General features: G+C 43.6%; 1 protein-coding gene across 1 annotated transcript; it reads right to left on the bottom strand.

Moving 5' to 3' along the window:
- Positions 1-1,516: 1,516 nt before the first annotated feature.
- CYP46A1 (cytochrome P450 family 46 subfamily A member 1) lies at positions 1,517-17,191 on the bottom strand. The gene is made up of 15 exons (XM_085225608.1): positions 17,000-17,191; positions 13,164-13,241; positions 12,826-12,907; positions 12,230-12,303; positions 11,461-11,547; positions 10,668-10,806; positions 9,969-10,079; positions 9,054-9,210; positions 8,624-8,686; positions 7,128-7,200; positions 6,642-6,726; positions 4,678-4,788; positions 4,326-4,414; positions 3,470-3,536; positions 1,517-3,024 (listed from the first exon to the last, which is right to left on the bottom strand). Exons 1-15 carry the CDS (start codon positions 17,125-17,127, stop codon positions 2,863-2,865), a joined length of 1,506 nt encoding a protein of 501 aa, XP_085081734.1. The 5' UTR covers positions 17,128-17,191; the 3' UTR covers positions 1,517-2,862.
- Between the last annotated feature and the right edge of the window lie 5,370 nt (positions 17,192-22,561).

Below are 22,561 nucleotides of genomic sequence, written 5' to 3'. Positions count from 1 at the left end.
GGCTCTTTAATTACCGTCCTTATTTTCAAATCAAGTGTACTTCTGTGTCCTATTAATGAATATTCATTGTCGCTGCAGAGTGCTTACATGCATTTTTACCAATGTTTCCAAGGGAATAGATGCTAGCTGAATGCAGTATTATTTAATTTCAGCTAGTCCTCAGCACCATAACAGTATCAAGATCTATTAGAGAAGACTCACAGACAGTAATAATGACTGATTATTTATTTGTTTTATGTTAGCACTTAGGGGTTCCTGCCAAGACCACAGCTCTGTGGTCTGAGACTCCTCGTGTTCAGGGGTGCAGTCTTATGTGGGAAGGAGGGCACTACAGGAAGCTTTCTAGTCTCCTGGTTTTGACCTCTTTATGTCATTTTATTTTCAGTTTTCTGAGCTCACAATAACTGCTGCATTCACAGCAAGAACCTGAGATCACAGGGAATGAAATGGAGCGCTGGGTTCGCTCAACCCTAGTGTCACCTGGTAGCCTAAAGGCTGCCACAAGGCAGTGATCAATGACAAGACATGTCATCGGGGTCCTGCCAAGTGAGATCAAAGCAGTGCGGGCAGCGAGATGGAGAAACCTGCTGGTTTCCATGAGCAGGTTTCCTACTGAGATGCTGTGGTGGGCATGCAGTGATTGAATCCCAAGAGAGTCTAGGCAGTGGCCTTTTCCCCACTTCTCCTCTTACTTGTGTGCCACACTAAAAGGGGTAAGATCAAGATCCTGGGTTAGCATAAAAAGCTGGGAAGAAATCCTAAGGGAAACTCCTCACACACATGAAAGCTCTGGGCAACAATCCAAAAGGGTAGGCAGAGCTTACAATTCTGATCAAAGAAACCCGCAGCTGCCATCCGTCAGAACATGGGGAAGGCTCAGGAACTGCAAGAATTTGGGAATATATCTTGCCGCAGGTGCCCTCACCTGGGCTCCTGGCTGGGATCCTGCGCATCTGGGAGAGGGAGCAGAGAGAAACTGTCCTCTGCAGCGCGCACGAAGCTGCAGCCCTGGGTCTCTCCAGAACCTCAAGACTGAGGAGTACCGCTGCTGCTCGATGCATCGCCGATGAGAGCTTGCCATCTGCTGGAAGGCGATCACATTTACAAGCGACAGTCCTGCAGGAGCTGCTGGCTGGGGGGACGGGGGAAGGCTTGTGGCAGCTGGCTGGTACTGGGGTTTGCTGCAGGGTATTAACACGGTACCACCCCTCGTCCGCCCTGGACGCACCCCATTACGGAGGGAGCAGAAGGGAACGCACGCTTACTGCCCCAACACATTCCAACTCGCTCATCATAAAGCAGAGGCAGCTGCATCCCATGCCAAGCAGTTTGCATGCTGTCAGCAGGATACACCACTCCCCTCCACAACTCCCTCAGGGCCCGCAGCACTGCCAAGATGCATCCCTCCCTCGGACATCTCCAAACCCAGCCCTTTGCACACCCAGCCCCACTGGCATTGCGTATCATGTGCCCTAAAACCCACTCCGAGCAGACACACACATCCAGTGGCAAGTCCTCAGGTTTCCACATCAGGTTTTATTAATCCATAGAAGAATATGAGCAGATTTCCAGCAAAAGGGAGTGCAGAGCTGGTCTATGGGGAACCTAAACCCCTAGCAGTACAAGTGCTAATTACCTCTGGGTAGAAGTAATATTAGTACACTGCACAGCATTGCTGATGTTACCAAAAGCAGCACTGATCTTAATGGCCTGTTATCCCTCTGCTGTTCTGCACGAGGTGATGTGCAATGCAAGCAAACCAAAGTAATCTCTAAGAAGTCACTTTTCTGGTGTGGAACCCAGCACAGAAACTCGACAGTGTACATCCTGAGTTCTCTCTCTCAAAAAAGTGGTAACACCAACAGTGCCAAGGGTCTCAAGTTCCCTTCATCTCATGATAGATTTTATGTCTAAACTCACATTAGGCATCCACGTATTTCTGGATTTTCACAGTATCATTTTTCCCATAGCAGAGCCAGGCTGAAAGCCAGCCCAGAGCAAGCAGTTTTGGGGCAGCTGCAGGATATTCTCTTGCCTTTGGCTCAGGCTGCATACACACACATTTCTTTGAGGCAAGGTCAGTTTAAGCAGCATTTGACTTTAGGCACTCACTTCCAGCCCTGCTGTAGCTATGAGGCAGTCCAGTCCAAGCATTGGAGTAGCTTCACATTGAGCCAGATGGCAAAATGATCCAGGGCAAAATGAACACGAGTCTTCCCCCACAAGAACAGTATTGCCTGGATTCTGAATCTAATGCTCTGACTGCTACTGGAAGTAGAAGAGACTGAGGAAAATGAGGCAGAAGCAACAGAAACAATTAGCGATCACAGTGTCTGATTTTTGTTTCAAATCACTTCTCTCAATCATTTTTCTCATTTAGAGCAGAGATAGGAAAATTATTTTGACCAGGAGAATGGCTCCAAACTTCTTTCCAAGTTCAGTCCTGCGTTCTGTATTTTTTCCATTGTGTAAAAATGAAAATCCACAAACAAGGCGTTACTTAGACCATGTTGTGTTGTAAATAAAATTAGGGAAGCTATCTGCTGGAATCTGACCTTAGGCTTGTGTATTCCCAGGGATACTTCAGTGAGAGGATGTCCTTTGCAACATCTGGTAAGAAAGAATCCCCCAGGAAAACCGAATGCTTTGCAATTCCAGGCATGCTTTCAGCTCAAAGATTTCCAAACATCTCCAGAGCAAATCTCCTGAGGTTTTCTTCAGTAAGTGATGAGGAAGTTAAGAAAGTTTTCTGTCCAGTAATCATCTAAAGGTGCCTGAAAAATCTAACCTCCAATTAGTGGGAAAATCTTCAAAATCTGATGAAACTCAACCACTTTCATTTCATGTTGCCGTTCCTGATGGTTACGCCTTAAAATCCTTAGGAGAGCTCCTTGGCTTTAACTTACACATTACTCCATCTAGTGGCCTAAGGGTTCCTGTGTCCAAGAGTTTAAAACTCTGCCCTGGTACGAGCTGGAATTCAAACCTTTGCAGCAATTTTGCCATCACCACTTTAGCCTCCATCTGTTAGGTAGAAAAACAAACTCATTATCATTGACAGAAAGTATGGATTTGACAGCAGCTGTTGAAATTTAGCATGCTATGCCTTACTGCTTTGTCAATATAGATTTATTTAATAATGGCTGTGAGAATGGCAAGGAAGAACACAGTCAGCTGGGGCTCCCTGGATTTGAAGACAAGTGACAGACACAAAGATCTGTCCTTGTGTTTACAAACAAAGTCTGTTTTGGTGATTCAACCATATTAATGTGATGATTTTGAGCACCAACACTTAGATAAGCTCATAGCACATTTCTGATTGCAAGGTACATACGTCCCATCACAGGCATGCTAGGCACCTTCCCTTTGAAGGGCAGAGGGCTAGTGCACTATCAGCAGGGCCAAAGTATCAGTATACTACGAGCTGGCCCAGGGCTCACTAACAGATCCTCATTACAATTGTGCTCACCTGTGCAAACACCTGCCCAATACAGGAGCGAGGTCCCAGTGAGAATGGAAAATAGGAGTAATATGGCCTAAAAAGAAAAACAATCAAAACTGTCTGACTGCTTTATCATAAAGAAAGATGCAAATACTTCAACTCTACAGCAAGGTAATGGTTGAATGCCACCTCACCTAGCTGAACTGTCAAGACAATCTCCAAATTAAAATTTTTTGGTTCAGAGCCAGCAGAGCTCTGAACAGTGCTGTAAATAGCACTCCGCTGGCTCAGCTCGCAGAGTATTGCTGCACGCAAACTTTATTTCTAAGCCGTATTTCAAGCACTCCCTAAATGCTCCCCAGCCTATCATGAGGATATAACAATCCATCCAACTGCTGCTCCTGCACGCATATCCAAACCACATAAGCAAGGGGCTGTTCGGTCCAGGAGATCAGAATAGCTCTCATCTGAAATAAAGTTCCTGACCCACAAGATAGTTAGATGTAGGGGCTTCAGCACAAACTGTCCTGATACTTCCATCACACTACCATCCATTTCAAGCTTCCTGAGTAAAGGCTGTCATGCATTAAATCCTTGTTTTGCAGTACAGCAAATACTCATCCTGGCTTTGTCGCAGTCTGGTTCTGACCTCAACATAAATATTAAATAACGTGAGCATTGGTCTTTTTTACAAAGTACTGTGTGATCTAATGAACTGTTTAGAAAAGAGAAGTTGTACATTGCTGTCTTCCATTTGCATTTGGATACAGCTTCAGTGTTAACTGTCAGGGAATTGGAAAAGTTTTCCTCTGCTTTCTTCCCCTTTAAGTATTAGATATTAAATATTATATATTTAATGATCTGGAAGTAAAAAAAAACTCACTTAGGTGCATCTTTGCTAAATCGGTCTGGATTGAAAGAGAGTGGATCCTTGAAGTACCTTTCCATCCTCCCCATGACATACGTGCTGAACTGTCAAGAAGGTAGATCTGCATTAGTCAGCAGAAACTCACTGAAAATGACTCTTTGCTGTCATAGCTGCAAAAACACAACTATCTTGCACCCCCCTAGGCAAAACTGACCCAGGCTCTCAGTTCATATCTGAGTTCCAACCAAAATTTCACTGAATAGTCAGTAGGAATGGTCGGGGAATATTCTGGACTCTGATACTGTTACACGTGGATCCACTGCAGCAGCTAAATGTTGCTGATGGGGGATGCTGCTGCAAGACTTACAAGTAGTGTTGTGTTTGCAGGAATCCTGACACCTTCAATGACAGCCTCCTTCCCTGTCCAGCGTACTGTCCCTGGGACAGGTGGGTACAGACGCATCGATTCCTTCAGAACCTGTGCCAGCAAGAAACACAAGAGATCAGTTATTTAATACAGGGCAGAAATATGAGTTACTCGTATAGCCTTTCATTCTGGCTAAAGAGGAGCTTTTGGCTTGTAGAACAGATGCTGGTGTACCTTCCTCAGAATCCTGTGGGCAAAATAAATGGCAAAGTCAACTCCTTTACCTTCGGACCTGGTTCTTTCTTATCACTGATATAGGAATTACGTAAATAAAGAAGTGACAAGCACAATGCATTCAGCAGATCTAACACCTAAATTTGGGAAAACAACTAGGTGAATTATCACTGGGAAGGAAATTCAAAGGGAGTATCTGAGAGTGAATGAAGTTCATGCACCCGACGAGCTGTGCTCAGAGCTGCTGCCACCAGCTTCCCACTCTCAGCACCGTGCTCCTGCCCCTACCTTTGTGCTTTATCTGGTGCTCAGGGAGCTGTGCCAGGTCACAGCACCAAAGTGACAAAAAACAACCTGGCTAAGAAAAATGAATAGGAAACAGTGAGGAAAAAAAGTGAAACGCAACCATTTCTTTTGATGGCATTGAGCTGTAAGAATGGCTTATTTCATGAAAGTGAAGCCCAATTAACAGTGCACATTAGCATTGCATTGCAAATGCAATTAACAGTGGGTATGCAAGAATGAATTAATGAAAAAGAAGCATGGACAAAAGGATTCAAAATTGCTTGAATGACAAGAGAGGAGTCCCATGGTCTCTGATCCTCCACGGACAGACTAGCTCTCTCACTAATGGTTGCTGTGACTTTGCTTGCACAAATCCAAGCTTGCTCTGCTAAATAAACTGTCTGCTTTTGAGAGGCCCTCATGTAATCTGTCTTAACGCTGAAAGGCTTAGATACCTAGTCCTAATTGGAGTGATGTAATTGTGATGACGCTTGGACAAGCCTAGAGAAACCTGCTGATTTCAGTAAGCACACAGTGATGTCTTTTCCTTACAAGAATTGCACTTCTGAATTTATCTGCCACCAAAGCAGAGCAATTTGAGGGACAGGAAATGGCAAACATGAGTCTCAACGGGGCAGTTTAAGAGAAAAGCAATGATAGTAGATTACTAAAATTACAGGGAAATGGAAGCAAGGAGAGTAGTTGCCAGGACTGTCTATTCATCCTCTCCTGAGGGTTACTGGTGTCTCTCATCTTGTTTAAGAAAAAAAAAAAAAAAAGATACTCCACACAAATGCTGGCAAGTAGCCAAGCCCTGGCTTTACAGTTCATTACCAACTTTTTACACACAATTTCTTTTAAGAACCAAACATTTGTTTGGTTCCCCCCCTCCTTCAGTGACTGAAGAAGGTTTAACAACTGGGGGAAAAAAAAAAAAAAAAAGAACTGAAATTGCAAAAACTAGCCAATATTTTTGGAAGTCTTCAAATCTCACTTCGTTTATTGCACTATGTTGAGATCATAGTTGGAAATGCTTTAATAATAATCAAACAAAAATAGAACTGAGATTTTGGGAACTGCACGGAACTTACGCAGTGGTTGGGCTCCACACTGCAAACCCTTCTTAAAATATGACTACAGTTTCAGCTTAAACAAGTAGGGATTAAGCAACTCCAGTTCTCTACTTAGTAATAATGAAAGTAAGAAGCAAAGGAATCCTGAGGTTTCGGAATGAAATCTTAGGAGCACCCTCCCCATCAAGGCTGGGCTGCTGCAGACAGCTCTCTACCTACTTGCTTACTCTCTGAGGACAAATGCCATCAGTTTCTCATTTTAGTGTTGCTCCTAAAATCTTAAGAGCATGGAGTTCCTCTTGGCAGTCTCATGACATGGCAGGAGTGCTACCAAACAGCTCCGACTGGTATCTTACCTCACTCCTACAGTACCTGTGATAAATACTTCAGTTTGCCAAGATCCTCATACTCGATGTCTCTCTTAGCACCAAGGACTTCATCCACTTCAGCTTGTACTCTGCAGAGAAATTAAAAAATGTTAGTTGCAGACACCCATTTCTTGCGAGGCAAACTGAAAGTACATTTTTCACTTTCCAGACATTGAGCTGGACTTTCATCCTCAGGCAAAATGCCTACTGATTCCCAGCCAGCCTGCCTGAACCTGAGCCTTGCATCAGGATGCAGTAACGTGCACACAGAACAATGCAACCAGGCAGCACACTGGACCAGCTTTAAAAAAAAAAAAATCACGTAGATGGAATTGAGATAATTCATCCCTCAGCTTGTTTTTTAAATGTCAGATATACTGAACTATGAAGCTGTTTCTTTTGTAAAGGAGGCCAGAATTTACCTTAAGTTTTTGGTAATTCATATAATAAGGTTCACCATGAAACCAACAGTGAATGAGAGTACACCTACCTTTCCATTATTTCAGGATGCTGAGACAGTGCCATTACTGTAAATGACAACTGATTGGCAGTGGTTTCATGACCTATACATAAAGAATCAGTTCAAAGGTTAGTATAAAATAATAAGATTATACTAAGACAGTCTAGCCACATTATTGCCAACAAGAGACTTTAAAAGTCATGCCCCAAACGTTTTATTTCAAGTATTTAAGAAGTTAAATGAAACACTAAAAAGGTTGTGATAAAGACCTTTCAAGAAGCATAGCTGGTATTTTTAACAGTTATCTTGATCAATTCATGGCTGCAGATTTTGTATTCATGACTGAATGATTACAAGCTACCTATCAGTAAGATCAGTGCTGACACTCATAAGAGGCCTATGTGATTCAGTCATCGTCCTATTACCAGCCACATAACCCTACTGACAAGCAAATATTTACTGATATTGAAGGAAAACAGAGCTTCTGCCTTTGAAATGTTTGCTTTATGCAGATATGTTTAATATTTTTTCATTAATAGGGACACATACCATTTTAAAGCACTACAGAAAAAAGAATTCTGTGAAGATTTGTTTAAAAAATATCTTCTTTTGTGAAAGAATAATGTCATCTCAGGAAGTCACCTGAATCCTACTGATATGCAGATCAATTTTTCTACATCCTTTAGCTCACACACTATCTTGGTCTCTGTTTCTCCCGATAGTCTTGACACTGACCTTTCCTGGCTAGCACTGAATACTACCCTTACAGCAAGAATGGCATTTGCTTATGTGGGTGAGGTGATGCAAATACCCATGCAACATACTAAAGATGCTTTCAGTGGGATTTAGCAGGACACGAGGGCCAGAACCACATGGAAAAGCCTCACACCCCAAAGGCAAAACTGTTCTTGCAACAACAGCCCAGCTTTATTCACTATACTGGTACAACAGAACAAGGACAAAACATAATCTGTCTGTGAGAAAACAAAGACCTCTTTTCAGACTTTGCTCAGCTGTTCTTACTCCAGTATAATGCTGCTGTTTACCAACTGTAAGATCAATAAGTATACAGGTGTTGTAAAGTACTGTTCAATCAATAAGAATACAAAAAAGAAGTGCTAGTAAGATTATCACGTTGGAAAAAATAATTAGAGATAAATGAAAGTGCTCACTGGTGTTGTAGGCTAGCAAGAAACACCACAAGGAGCAATCTCCAGAAAGAGATCCTTCCTCAGTGGCAGTCAGTCCTTATATGGGGTCCGGGAGAGGTGGAGCCAAGCTCCAACCCTTCTGGTCACACAGCTGAATTGCCTTCACCTGTGCTCCCGCAGCTGACTCAGTGCTCACCTCAGGTGATCAATCAGAGGTTCAGGCCATGATTCAACAGTTCCAATACACCAACCAAGTGACTCCTGGTCACAACAGCATCACAAGGAGTGAGCAAAGCCAATAACAATTGTGTAGGCAGCACAAGAATGAATATAGCTTCTCACACAACATATCCAAATATTAAAGCAGCTACTAACCCGCAACAAAGAAAGTGATAAAGTTGTCCAGAATGTTTTCATCATCTCTAGTTTCCTCCAGAGCTGTCAAGACAGAAAAACAAATGAGATTAGGAAATGTATTTGTGCTCCAGCTGGAAGAGTCAGGACACCCTGCCCTGCTTTGAGCATGTTTTCCTGAGATGGATTAGGAAAGAACACTGAGACAGCTACTCAGTGGTGACCTGTCATCAGAATTTGATCCAATGTCAAGAAACAGGTTATTTTCTAAACAAGTCACTTTATGACTCTTCAATGTTAAAAAAAAAAAAAAAAAAAAAAAAAAACACACAATCCTGAAGACAATAAAGGAAGACTGAGTCACAAAGTTCACATCCCCAAACTAAGACTTCCAAACCTCAGGAAAAACAAGCCAAAGACAAATTAACTTGAACGGCAATGTGCTTCCTACCATCTCCTTTCAGTATCTGTGTAAGAATATCTGTTGGCATTTCCTTCTCACTCTGGATGGCTTCCCTCCTCTTCTCGATGCACTCCTTGCCCACACGCCGCAGCAGCCGTACGCTCTCCTGGACCTCTTTTATCATTTTCTGCTTTCCTGGCATGTACTGAAAACAGAATTTATTTAGTCTTTTTATTCCTCTTGCTGGTAAAAACATTTACAGTGTTATTTTTTAAACGGCACATCAATGTCATTTTTCACAAAAACATCTGCTCTCTGCAGAACAAAGTGAACTTTCCTAAAGTGAAGTGTTTGGACTAAAATGAGAACTACTTCAGTCTGTGCATGCTGATGTCCTGCCTTGTCAGGGCTAATTTTTTTGTCATCGTGAGCAAAATTCTTCAATTTTCTGAGGAAAGAAACTGTAGCATACGATACAGAATCCAACCTTTGGACCCAAAAGGGAAAATGGGAGATCTGGAAGTCTGAATGACAGCTTTCTTGAGAAACTGTGGAGCTTACCTGTTTCAGATTTCACCCACAAAATCCTAGTCCATGAACACTGGCCCCAAATACTTTTTTTATGGTAAGGAAGTTCAAATTTCTTCCACTTTGCATGAAGGCTGCAGTGCTTCTTGGGCAATGAATCCCCAGCTTTTGCAGTGATGGGCATGAAATTGCAAAAGCATGTAAGAGAAAATATGTGGGGGGGAAGAAGGCAGAATGATAGAAACGAAGCATTAACTAATAACATGTTAATTTTGCAAGAGTTTTAAAGTGTTAATTAATTCTATCTCAATTCATGTCGGAGGAAAAGAACTACTGATGATGTTTTCCCTGTAAGATAAAGACCACGCAAAACTCCAGTCTCATACGGAGGCAGTTTCCAGCTGGACATGCAGACAGAGGATGGAGCACACAGACCTTCACAAAGGGGATGCGCATCTCAGTCATTCCTTTCATGATCATGGTCACAGCATGAGGGAATGGCGTCCGGTCATCCCTTAATGCATTCAGTTCCAAGCCAAAAGCCACCTGAGGGGAAGGAAAGGAAAAAGCAGCCACTTGCTGAATCCTCCCAGCTCAGGAGAGCTGGCATGATAAAGCAGGACTGCCTCGCACCACTGTCTTTTCCCAAAAAAATGCCTCAGGCTAGGTTTTGCCCTGCAGGAGTCTGTGAGGGAAGGCTGATACCTAGATTAGCCTTTCTCCTTTTTTAAGGGGAATTAATATTTGTTATTACTCCCAATTATTCCTTAACTGTTTCGCACAAAGAAGGGAAAAGCCATGGCAAGGCAGACTTCCTGCTGATATATAATAATGCAATATGCACCCATGAACAAACAGCAGTGTGCCCTTCTAGTCTGGACGGATGGGAGTCACGAGGTTTAAGGGCTTCTGCAAAAAGCTTCCTGTGCAGCATGCTGCTGGCCTCTCTTACACAACATAAATCCTTCCCTAATTGCCCTTTCCTATATCTCAGCCTGAATGGGTGTGCCACAATTACTGCCCCACTTCTTGGGGCGTTCCCGGGTAAAGGTACCCTGGCTCCAGCTCCTGATCCCATAATTTTCATTCACTCCTGCTAATGGCAGAGGAAACAAGAAAGCAGACAGCTGGTACCTTTGCAATGACATCCAAAGTCACCCGGCTCATCATCGTCAGCATGCTAAACTCTGTCTCTCCATCTGCCTTTTCCTCTAGCTTCTCCATCAGCTCCTCTGCTTTTTCATTAAAAGTTTCCATCACACCAATCAGGTAGCTGAACAATTAATAGAAATGAGTGATGGGGGCTCTGGGGAGGACATCTTTGCTCAGGCAAAATTATCATTTTTCACAGGAAATTATAATGATTTTTTCTAAATGTTGTTTTAACCTTAGATTTATAGTAAATTTGCTTTAGTACTTTAAAAATCAGAACTGACAAAATGTGCTCTTGCAGCACCCAGCTCTATCCTACCATGTAAATAACAGCTGTCACCACAAAGAGCTTTGGCCTGAACATGTTGAGGCAGATGGACAAACCTCCAGACCCTAAATGCAATGTATTTATTTTGTACAGGCAAGTAAACCAGACCACAGCAATCTCTCTCTCCCACAGGGAATCATTCAGACAGGTGAACGGTTAGGCCTGCCCACTTCAAATATCTGAGGTTTGTTTTCAAATGGGATAAAGCAGCCACTGCAGCATTCCTAGACGCATGACCCTGGGAACTCCCTGCCACCACTGAGCTTATGTAAGTGTCACTCCCATGGGGAAAGTTTGGGAACACTGTACAGTGTGTTATACTCAAATTAAAATAAGATTTTAAGTGAGTTGTCTCTTTCTAAATATCAAAACTGCATCAACAATGGTTACAATCATGAAAATACAGTAGGCGCAAGGTACAGATCATCCCAGAGATGTTTGCCTTACGTTCTGCTGAAAGCTGGATCCATCACCTTCCGCTGCTTGTGCCAATGCTCGTAGTCACGATCAGTTACCAAGCCATTCCCCAAAAACCTAGCATTTAAGAAAACAAGGAAAGGAGCACTTTTCAGCAAGAGAGTCAGCCCAAACTGTCTCACCAAAAACTCTTCCACATCTACTTTCTTGTATTTTTCTCATAAGCAGGAAGTACTTTGTTGCTTTGAGTGCATCGTTGTGGAAAAACAACTGAATTGTATCTATGTTTTGCATGGTATGTGTGGACACATGCTATGTGTCAGTCCAACAGGATGCTGATTCATTGTGCGGGTTCCAAAAAACAACTTGTAATGCAAATAATTAATGTAATTGAATCACTCTATTTTCAGGAGCATCAAGATAACAGCAAAGCACCAAAGCATCCCCTCTTCTTTCATTTTGCTTAGGAACTGGAAATCAAGTGCATTCAGATGAAAGTTTGTTGTTCAAGTGAAATGTTTGATGACGGTCTCAAGAAAACTCTTCTGAGACTAACTGAACATTCATAGGGGAAAAATTATAGAATCAAGGTAAAAAACATCCATCACAACCTCCTGGCTGATGGGGAAGATGTTTGACTTGCCATATAGACTTTTAATGTAATTTAGTAAGCACTTGTTGCTTAAGTATATCTGGAATCAGTCATTTATATTAACAGTCTGACTCAAAATATGCCTGTGTCTTTATTCACCTTTCACTTATTTTGAGATACAGTGGCTTCAGGTGGTTTTTTGCCTACCTCACACCAAACAAGTTGAAGATACGGCCATACACCAGACGGTCCTTTGGGTACTCTGGTGACATCAAGAACTCCTAAAATAAGATTTCAGGTTGGTGAGTACTGAGCACTATTCATTTCTCAGACAAAACATAAAAAGCCACTCACACAATTCACACACAGTCTAAAGACTACGTGAATTATTTGGTGTGCCCTGATTCCCCAGTTTCTATGCTGATAACTTGTTTTGCATGCCTGTAGCACTTTTTGCCTGGTGACCTGAAAGCTATCTCTGTGATTATTACAAAAATTCAACCCCTTTGTGCCTTTTCTTTTGAGATATCAGGCTCTTGCAGATAGTCTGCTTATCAGAAATTGAGGATGCTTGCTATATCTGCAGTTTAAAGAAAAGTAACAAAGTAAATAAATTGATCAAGCAAGAAAATAAATACAGACTGCAAAAATGTTCAGGCCACTTCTCCTTCGTAAACTGGCTGAGCTGTGCTCCCAGAAGGGACAAGTTAGCAGGACCATGCTGCCCTAATCATCACACATCAACACCCTTTCTAGAGGGAGGGGCTGATTCCCTCTGTCTGTTCTGTTTTATTTTGCAGTACCTTCACTCCTTCAGGACTCAAAATCAGTACTGAGACTCTGTGAAATGCATTAACCCGTATAATAGGTCCGTATTTCTTTGACCTACAAAAAAAAGAAAAGGAAATGGTACAAAACACCAATACCAGTTCAGACCTTACAACTTCAAAGGACCAAAGCAGCATGTACAGGGCACAACTGCAGACTTGAATGAACAAAGCCAATAAGAGAAATACCATGTTCTTTATCCAGCCCTGCTACCTACCCTCTGAATAAGTATGTAACTCAATGCCTCTGTGTCTTATTTTCCCAATTTACTACAGGGCTACTTGAGTCTAACTACTGATGTGTGTTAACTTACCACTGCAGAAAGAGATCATGTAGAAACTCCTGTTTCTTCATCATTCTCCAAAAGATTGGCAGATGTCCAAGTAAAAAGCTGCAGAAAATGAAGTTAAGAGTGTCATGAGGATGCCAAAAGGATTTGGTACAGATTGCAGTCCTCAGCACTGATACTTAGGGAAGGATGACTGGAACGATGTGAAGTGAGCTTCAAGACCTAGATGTTTTGCTGTGGTCTAATGATTAAAAGAATGATTTGGAATGATGATTGCCCTGGGTAGATGCTCTATTTGTAATAGAAACAACAGTAAATTGCTTTTCAAACATGCTCAAGATTCTTTGCTACAGGAGGCATGAGGAGCAAAATCAGCTCCATTTCAGCATCCCTTTATATCCCCACATGCTCATGTGCCAATTACTCAGCATACAGACTTGTTGCTCAGTGGATGCAGTATGCATTGGTTGTATTCTTACTCCTTGTAAGGAAAGGCAGAAGTAACACATAACTGTGCCAGTATGTAGCCATCATCCAGGTAAGCTGGGAGCCCTGGTCCCTCTGGTGCACAGCCAGGGAGACTGGTGTAGAGACAAAGTCCTGCCAGCTGCACGCCCACAGCAGGTTTATTTTCTGAGCAAGACTATGAAATATTTAAGAAAAACTTAGGATTCACATAGAAACTGAAAGAAGTGAATAAAAGGGTTAATTCTTCAACTACAATAGCTGTATTCAAAAGTCAGACATCAATTTCTTCCTTCAGATGTGAGCAGGAAATTCCCACTGGCTTTGCACACATCTGAAGGAAGATTTGGCCAAGCTCCTCTCCAAATCAAGCAAGCTGTGCTTGAGATCTGTTTTCCATTTGAGACACAGCCAGCCATGCTATCATCCTCTTCAGTACAAACAAGCTATAGGGGAAAAACAGGCTCTTGTTTTATTTCTGTTGGAACCAGCAGATAGTTAGAATAACAAGCACACAACAGGGCTACGTAACATCTACAGAAACCTTCAATCCTTCTCTTGCTTGACTCTCCATTCTAACTGAAGTACAAAAACGTGTAAGGAGACAAAATCCTTTGCTAGCCAAAGCTCTGGGAAGAGCTCTGCATACCTGCAGCATATCAAGTGAAGTCCTGCTCATGGCTCCCCTGTCACTGGGGAATTGTGACAACTGAGTCCTCAGGGATGTTTTGTCCTTTACTCCATCAACTCCCAAGTTGATTAGGTGCTGTAATAAGTGCAGAATGTTCATCCAGTAACAGGAAGTCACTTACTGCATGCCATGATAGAACCAAGCAAGGGCTTGGTTTGGGATATATAGTTATTTGGCATTGCCATCCAAAACCATACATTTACAAAGAAATCCTTTTTTCTATTTCCTCCTAATAGAACTCTAACATGAAGCAAACTTTTGAAGAGACAACCTTTTCTCTAGCTCTCAGTGTTTTCCAAGTGTGATCTCTGGGCAGCCTGGTCTAGCGGTTGGCAATCCTGCACAAAGCAGGGGAGTTGAAACTAGATGGTCATTGTGGTCCTTTTCAACCCAGGCCATACTATGATTCTATGATTCACACGGCAGAAATGACACAAAGCCGTTACAACTCACTATTTTAGCCATTCATGCACAAGCCTCATTTAGAGATGTGTTAGCTCTGACAAACTACATCAGCCCAGGAAATCAAGGGTGTTAACATAATCTTGTCATTACGTAGTTGTAAGAGCTGAGACATTGTCTGAGGTTTTGCAAAGATCCTGTTGTACTTCATCCTGAAACAAAGCTTTCCAAGCTTTTATTAAAGGTAAAGGAAGGAGACAAGAACAAAGGAAAAGTTACTTGGGACAGAATAACACCTCCAGAAGATGCAGGCTGTGCAACGAGTGGCTGGGGTGCAGCTTTGCTGACAGCAGCCTGGGATCAGACCTGGTGGGCAGCACGCTGGACAGCAGCCAGCCTTTGTACACCCTCATCTGAGAAGTGTTAACATTTGGATGAAGCCCATTTTGGAACTGCAAAATCAGAGCCATGTGGGTTAGCAAGGAGCTCTGGAGGCCACCATCCAGTCCCCTTCCCGAGGCCAGAGCTATATCACCACTGTTCAGGGCCTCATCCAGTTGCTTGTGCTGATGCTGTGAACCCAAAGAATCATAAAATGGCTTAAGTTGGAAGGAACCTTAAAGATCACCTAGTTGCAACCCCCAGCTGTGGGCTGGTTGCCACCCACCAGTCTGCCCAGGATCCCATCTAACCCAGCCTTGAATGCCTCCAGGGATGGAGTACTGACAATCTTTCTGGGCAGCCTGTGCCAGAGCCTCACCATCCTCTGAGTAAAACATTTCTTCTGAACGTCTAACTTCTCATTAGGTTCTCATGCGCTCACTTCTCAAGCATGCCCAGGTCCCTCAGGATGGTGCTTCCTCCTTCTGTTGTGTCAACTGCACCACTCAGTTTGCTACCATCAAAAAAACTTGTTGAGAGTACACTCAATCCCACTGTCTATGTCACCGATATATTAAAGTGCACTGGTCCCAGGACAGACCCCTGGGGGAAACCACTCTTGACTGGCCTCCATCTGGACATAGAAACATTGATAAGAATCCTCTGGTGACAACCATCCAATCAATTTTTTTACACACATAATAGTCCAGCCTTCAAATCCATGTGTCTCCATTTTACATCACAGTAAAGACCCTTTGCCTTATACCTAACTGGCAGTTTTCTTGTGGCAACTTGTGCCCACTGCACCCCCAAGATGAGTTTGGCCCCATCTTCTCACAACCCCCTAGCTCCCGGGGAGGTTACATCAGTACCATGTTCTCCTTTTCTTTATGAAGTACTTTTCAGAGCTGGAGGTATTTGATCTTTCCTCCCTTGGATATTTAGCAGCGGAAGTGTTTGTGCAGCTGGTACTGACATGGGGGTTTGGCAGCCACTGACCATTTATACTTCTGGAAAACTATCAGGATAGAAGGGGACGGATTCTCTAAGCAGGGTCTGTTGTGATGGGACAAGGGGAAATGGTTTTAAACTAAAAGACTGGAGATTTAGACTGGACAGAAGGAAAAAGTTTTTTTTAAGGGTGGTGAGGCACTGGAACAGGTTGCTCAGAGAGGTGGTGGATGCTTTGTCCCTGGAGACATTAAAGGTCAGGCTGCACAGGACTCTGAGCTCCTGCTGGAGCTGTGGGTGTCCCTGCTCACTGCACGGGTGTTGCACCAGTGACATTTAAGGGTCCCTTCCAACTCAAATGATTCTGCGATTCTATGATTACCGTGAGTTCAAGAGATAGGCAAGCTCTTGCATGGAGACATCAGTGCTAGAAACCTTCCTGAGGAGGGTCCTAGCCTCTATCACCACCTCCAAGCCTCAAATCCTGAAGAGGGAAAAGAAAAACAGCCACGAAGTTACTCAACTGCCATTATCTTAGGATGTGAACTCACTTCCCAAGATGAGGACAGGCAGATTCAGGTATGACAGGCTCCCTCCTACCTCTCATCTTAATTTCTGACCATGATTACAGAAGTAGATTTTCTCCTGACACCTGGAGATAAGCAACCAGGCCCAGTGTCCCTGCGGGGCTGCCTGGATGAGTGCCGGTGCAGGGCTTCTTGCTGACGCTGGGCGATGCGCCATTCCCACACACCAGCCCCTGTTGCACCACTGCCGGCTGCTATGGCCTGTCTGCTCAGCGTCCTAAAAAAAAGCACAGCTCGAACGCACAACTCGAAACCGCTGATCTCCGCTTCGTCACGCCCGTCCTTGCCGTGTCAGCAAAGTGCCGGCCCTCAGCAGGCTGCCGGCCCGCAGACACAGCGGCGTGGGGAAATGGCGCCCGGCGGGCAGGCGGGCCGGCCCTTACCTCTCGCGCGGGGCGCTGGGGATGTGGTCATACGCGGCATGGACGCGCCGCACGTAGCAGCAGTACAGCCCCGCCGCCAGCAGCAGCAGCAGCGCCAGCAGCAGCAACAGCCCGCCCAGCACCGCCATGGCCGCCGCTCGGTGGTCGGTTGTAGCGGGGGTGGCGCCGGCACTGCACGGCCTCGGGCAGGGCGGAGGCTGCTGGCTGTTAACTGCTTCCACGCGGGGCGGCAGGAGGAGCGGCTCCGGCCCGAACTGTGACAGCTTGTCAGGAGCACGAGGGCTTTTCTGACCACGAATCCCCTGACTGCACCGTATGGGTGTGCAGGGCTTCCCCATGGTCACATCCCATGGCCGCCAGCGCTTTAATGCTTTGTGTTCTGCGGGGCAAGCATAGAATCTTAGAATTACGGAATATCTTAGAATCACGGAGTTGGAAGGGACCCACAAGGATCTTGGAGTCCAACCCCTGGCTCCATGCAGCACTATTCGAATCCAAACCCTGTGTCTGAGCCCATCCCCTCCAGGGATGGGGCACCCACAGCTCTCTGGGCAGCACTGCCAGTGCCTCACCGTCCTCTCCATGAAGAAATTCCTCTGAACATCTAACCTAAATTCCCCCTCTTTTCGTTTAAAACCATTCCTCCTTGTCCTATCACTATCGTGTGAAAAATCAATCCCGATCCTGTCTGTAAGCTTCCTTTAAGTACTGGAAGGCCCCAGAGCCTTCTCTTCTCCACATGACAACCCTTGGTGCAACGACCCCAAAACAATTTCCCCCTATGTTTTGGGTACACAGATTTCCACAACAATATTTTTTAATCCAGAAATTGCGCTGTTAGTGTATTCTCAAAGACCAACACTATTATCTAATTGCTGTTTCAGTTTATCTGACATGAAAATAGATTTTATTTCCTGTTAAGGTTGGGGTGTTATACTTTCTTGTTTTCAGAAGAAGAAAAAAAATCTAACTTTCCATTTGGTCAGGCAGTCTACATCATGATCTCATAATGTGAATACCAGTCAGTGGGAAAGGAATGGCTCATCACAAGAACGGCAGGAGCCAGAGGATGTGTTTAGAAACTGAAGCTAGCTAATGAAACCCAAAGCCACTCAGCGAGCTTTGTGATGAATTATCGATTTTCTGGGTTCGTTGATGATTATTTTTTTAAAGTTACAGAGGGATAGAAGATAATTATCTGTGAGGGTCATTCGAGTTCACTCTTAGAATATTTCTGATAAAAAAATTTCTGCTTCTACCTTGCTTGCAAGCAACTGACAGGGAGCATTTAATATGTGATAAAATATTTGATATTTTTTACACTTTCATGGAGTAGAGAGGCCCTGCAGTGTAGTCCTCATCCCTGACTAAAACAGGGAAGTTGTATAATCAAGCCTCTCATGTAAATGTAATCATCAGCTGATAATTCACCTTTCATAAGTACTCAGCCTGAGAAGGCTGTGGAAATTACATTTCAGCCTTTAAAGATAAGCTTTAATAAAAACTTTTGTTTGCATTCTAACAAGCTTCAATAATTTCTTTTGCTTGTATTCCAACATGTTTCTATGCCCATCAGTAAAGGACACAATCAAAAATCACTGTGCTATTTGTCATCTGCCTGGTACCCAAATGCCACACAAAGAAGGAGCACAGGTCAGGCATGCTGCACTTGCCTGTGCGTCACTTTTCTGCTGAGGATTGAACTGCTATCACATGAACATTTTGCCAACATGAGTGTTCCCAGAAACACAAAGAGCCAAGAGGGGCAGAAAGTTGGGAAGTGTCACTATGTGAATTTACAAGGTAAAATTGAAGAATTAATTGGACCTAGAGTTAATGCAAATTCCTCTTGTCTTATTTCTGTATATTCAAAAGCATTTCCTACTCTCTCTCAGAGGTCCAGCATCACATAGGCTGCAAATGAGGACAGCACAGTAAGGGAATAGTGCAGGCATGGCCCTGTGGTTGGGGATGAGTCCCTAGTGCTTAGCTGGAGGGGTAGGGATCCCCAGGCAACCTGAAGTTGCCAAGAAAATGCATTTCTAAATTAGGTGCTTTTGACTTTATTGTTAAATGCCTCCATCTGCTGTATGCTACTGTTTCAGTGCAGGTGGTGATTAAATCAGTATCTCTCCTGGAGAATTCACAGTTGAAAACCTCAGCCCCCTGCCTAAAGGTCCATACGGAACTTGTAGAATCTGGGGCTCACATAAGCAATGTGCTTCATCCATGCACAGCAGGAATGCACGTGGATGTACTCCTTTCCAGGTTGGAAACACTGTCCAGGTGGGATCTGAGAAATCTGAGAACTGTCTGCTGTTTAGATCTCTCAGTCCATCTGTCTGGCTCTACCACCAGATCTCAAGAAATCCTAAACATAACATTCTGTTGGCAGGGTTTAGTTGTGCCCATGGGGTCCCTAGTGCAGACATGCAGGTTTTTGTATACAGAAGGTGAAAAATCAAGATGTTTTTTCTAAGACAAATAATTTTCCGCTCCTTCACTTGCCTCTTGCTTCATCTCGCATGGTCATTATACTGTGGCAAATAATCATTTACTTTTAATAGCACACAGCACTCTCCAGCTCCAAGGATTGCAAAACTCAGTAGAGAAAATATATATTCTCCAGCTTTCTTTCTACAGGATTGCAGCTCAACTTACCATTGACACTGAAATATCCATAGACAGAAAATATTCTGCATGCCTACAAACAGAGCCCTGGGATGCTGCAGTGCCAGCAGTTATCCAGCTCTGGAAGAGCACGTTGATCCTTCTCAGTCAATACAGTGTTCCTGTGCAGAACTAGCAAGTAGTTGTCGAGGCTCTTAATGCTGAATGAAGGCAGTCCAAGGGTTCAGGTGTTGCCATCAATTAATGCCCCTGAGGAAGAGGTGCTTGATATCAGTGCTCACACCTGGCTGAACACTAGAGATTCTTGTCCGTAAAAATAGTGTCTCTATTTACTACAACATTGTTAAAAGAAGTTGGCAGTTTCCATCCTAACTGCTTTCCTGATTGCATTAAAACATTGCTTGAAGCAGCTGCATAGCTGCACCTGTGTCCCAGATTAAAATTGAGATGAGAAAAACCTGGGAAAGTCACGCACAAGGTAGCAAGGTATTGACATGCATCTTATGGGCTGGTAGTCTTATTTGTTTAACAGATGAGAACTGACTATAAATCCTTAAAACTTAAATTTGGTATGCAGTTGTTAATAAAAAATGCTTAGGTATCTTCTAATAGAAAAATGTATGCTTATATCAGAAATTATCTAGGCGAGTGAACACATCACACGTGCCAAGCTGACTTTTTAGAGGGGGCTCTTGGCAGCTCTCAGAGAGAACAGCAGCAGGATCAGGTACTGATGGTTGGGACTCCCAGCATTGCTGAATTTCTCTGTGGGTCACAGTTAGCTGAGCAGTGCTCTCCTAAAGGCCAGCAGAGCAGGATGGATATGTAGCTGGGCCTCTCTCAGACATCTGAACTGATGCCAACAGGTTGACTGAAAGCACTGACTGGTGAGACTTGAAGGAGAGGCTGGTAGGGGAGGTACAGCAAGGACAAACTCCACAGCATGAACAGTGGGGTCCCCTGGCCCGTTCTCTGCACATGTTGTGCTGGAGCCATTATCACTCACTGTGCTACTTCTGGATCTTATGGCCTTGAGTCGTGGCTTCAGTATTACTTAATTACAGGCCATCGTGCTTAGTAATGCAGTACACATGCCTTAAGCTGTTCATGCACTGCAACTTGATACAGTGGCTTGTTCAAATGTAGCAGGAGGGTTGATCAGCTTACCTACAGCTCAATTTACGTGCCATCCAGGTAGATAAATGCATTTTGAAATGACAAAAAATGCTACCAGTAAGAACCCTATAGAAGTCCAGATGACGTATCAGGTATTTAAATGTAGGTGCACTTCTGTGCTTTGAATTGTACAGGCTCATTTAGACATCAGGGGATCAGACTGACAAATACCAAAACTTAGAATAGATACATTTTAAGCTTGGAAGGGATCAGGATGAGTGTGGTAACATCCTACTGAGCTGGCATGCACACACCTGAGTGCTTTTTCCCCCTCTGCTGGCTGGCAGAAAGGGCAAAGGTCAGAAAACACATTTGCAGGTCTTGTCTCCACCTCTGCTCACGAATAAATTCGTCATGATGTCTGCGCCCAGATGGCCAGGCAGTAAGCAGCAGGCATGCAGCCCTGTGCCAGAGCCTATGCCACACGGCGCTGCTGGCTTCAGCATAAGCAGGTAGAGGTGCTATGGCACAACAACGGGGCCTTTGCTTTGCCTGGGAATTTCAGGTGGGCTGGAGCAGTAGTGGGCTGTGAAGAGTTAAGTCACAAATAGCTATGTGCCTGGAAAATGAAGGTGAAATTTCTGTCTAATTGCACTGGAGCAGATATCCCTGCATCATCTCTATTACTTGTGTTATTCCTGACAGTTTTTTTTTACTCAGAAATTGTCAGGCATAACCACAATCATGATTTTCCTTAAAATCTCACAGCTAGAGCCAGCTGAAATCTGGCTGAGAAACCAAAAGAAGCGGAAGAGGCATCCTGAAGAAGAAAGATTTTATCTTCACTTTCTATTTTCTTCCAGCCCCCTGATCCCATCAGCTCAAGAGCTGCCAGGTCTTTTAATAGAAGTATTTCCAAAGGGTTCTTTTGTTTCTTAAACATTTTTATGTGCTTGAAGCAAACTTCTGCACTTTAAACAGATGCACTTTACTGCACTGTTACTGCAGTGGGAAAGGCCTAACAACAAGCTAATTCCTAACAGCATTGGTGGGTTTTCTAATAAAAGCAGTAATTTGCAAAAGGTGCTTTATCTGCCTGTTCTCCCCTTTACACTTAATAAGAACTAGGGAGACAGAGCTATTTTTGTGATTGTTTGCTTTCTATAGAGATGGTATTCTTTAATATAAAAAAGAATTTAATGGCTACATAGGGATTGGAACACGATGATCCTTGGGGTCCCTTCCAACACAAGCCATTCTGTGGTTCTGTGATACATGAGAAAGTTGAGGAAAAACTATTTATTTACCATATGCATCAATGTAACTAACAACAGGACAAGAGGTAATGGCCTTAAGTTGTGCCAGGGGAGGTGCAGGTTGGATATTTGGAATATTTCTTCTCAGAAAGAGCGCTAATGCATTGGCACAGGTTGCCCAGGGCAGTGGTGGGGTCACTGTCCCTGGAGGTGTTCAGGAGAAGGGTACACGTGTCACTGAGGGACATGATCTAGAGTGATCACAGGCATGGGTTGATGGTTGGACTAGATGATCTTCTTGGTTTTTCCAACCTTAATGAGTCTATGTTTTGGGCTCAGGAGGCCTCTGTCAACTTGAAATTGGGAATTAAAATAAACATCCACAGGAAGAGCTTTAGATACAAGATCTTGCTTGTGGACTTGGAAAAGGCATTTTATTTTTTCACTCCATCTTTCTCATGTTCTTCTATGAGCAGTAAAATAGAACTTACCGATTATGTCAGAAGTAAAAATAATAACCAGGCAAATTCTATCAAATGCAGAGGGGCTACATAAGAAG

This window comes from Meleagris gallopavo, chromosome 5 (assembly GCF_905368555.1).
Source record: "Meleagris gallopavo chromosome 5, MGAL_WU_HG_1.1, whole genome shotgun sequence".
NCBI classification, from domain to species: Eukaryota; Metazoa; Chordata; class Aves; order Galliformes; family Phasianidae; genus Meleagris; species Meleagris gallopavo.
Note: the sequence above shows the minus strand (reverse complement) of the source record. Positions and strands in the feature narration are given on the sequence as shown.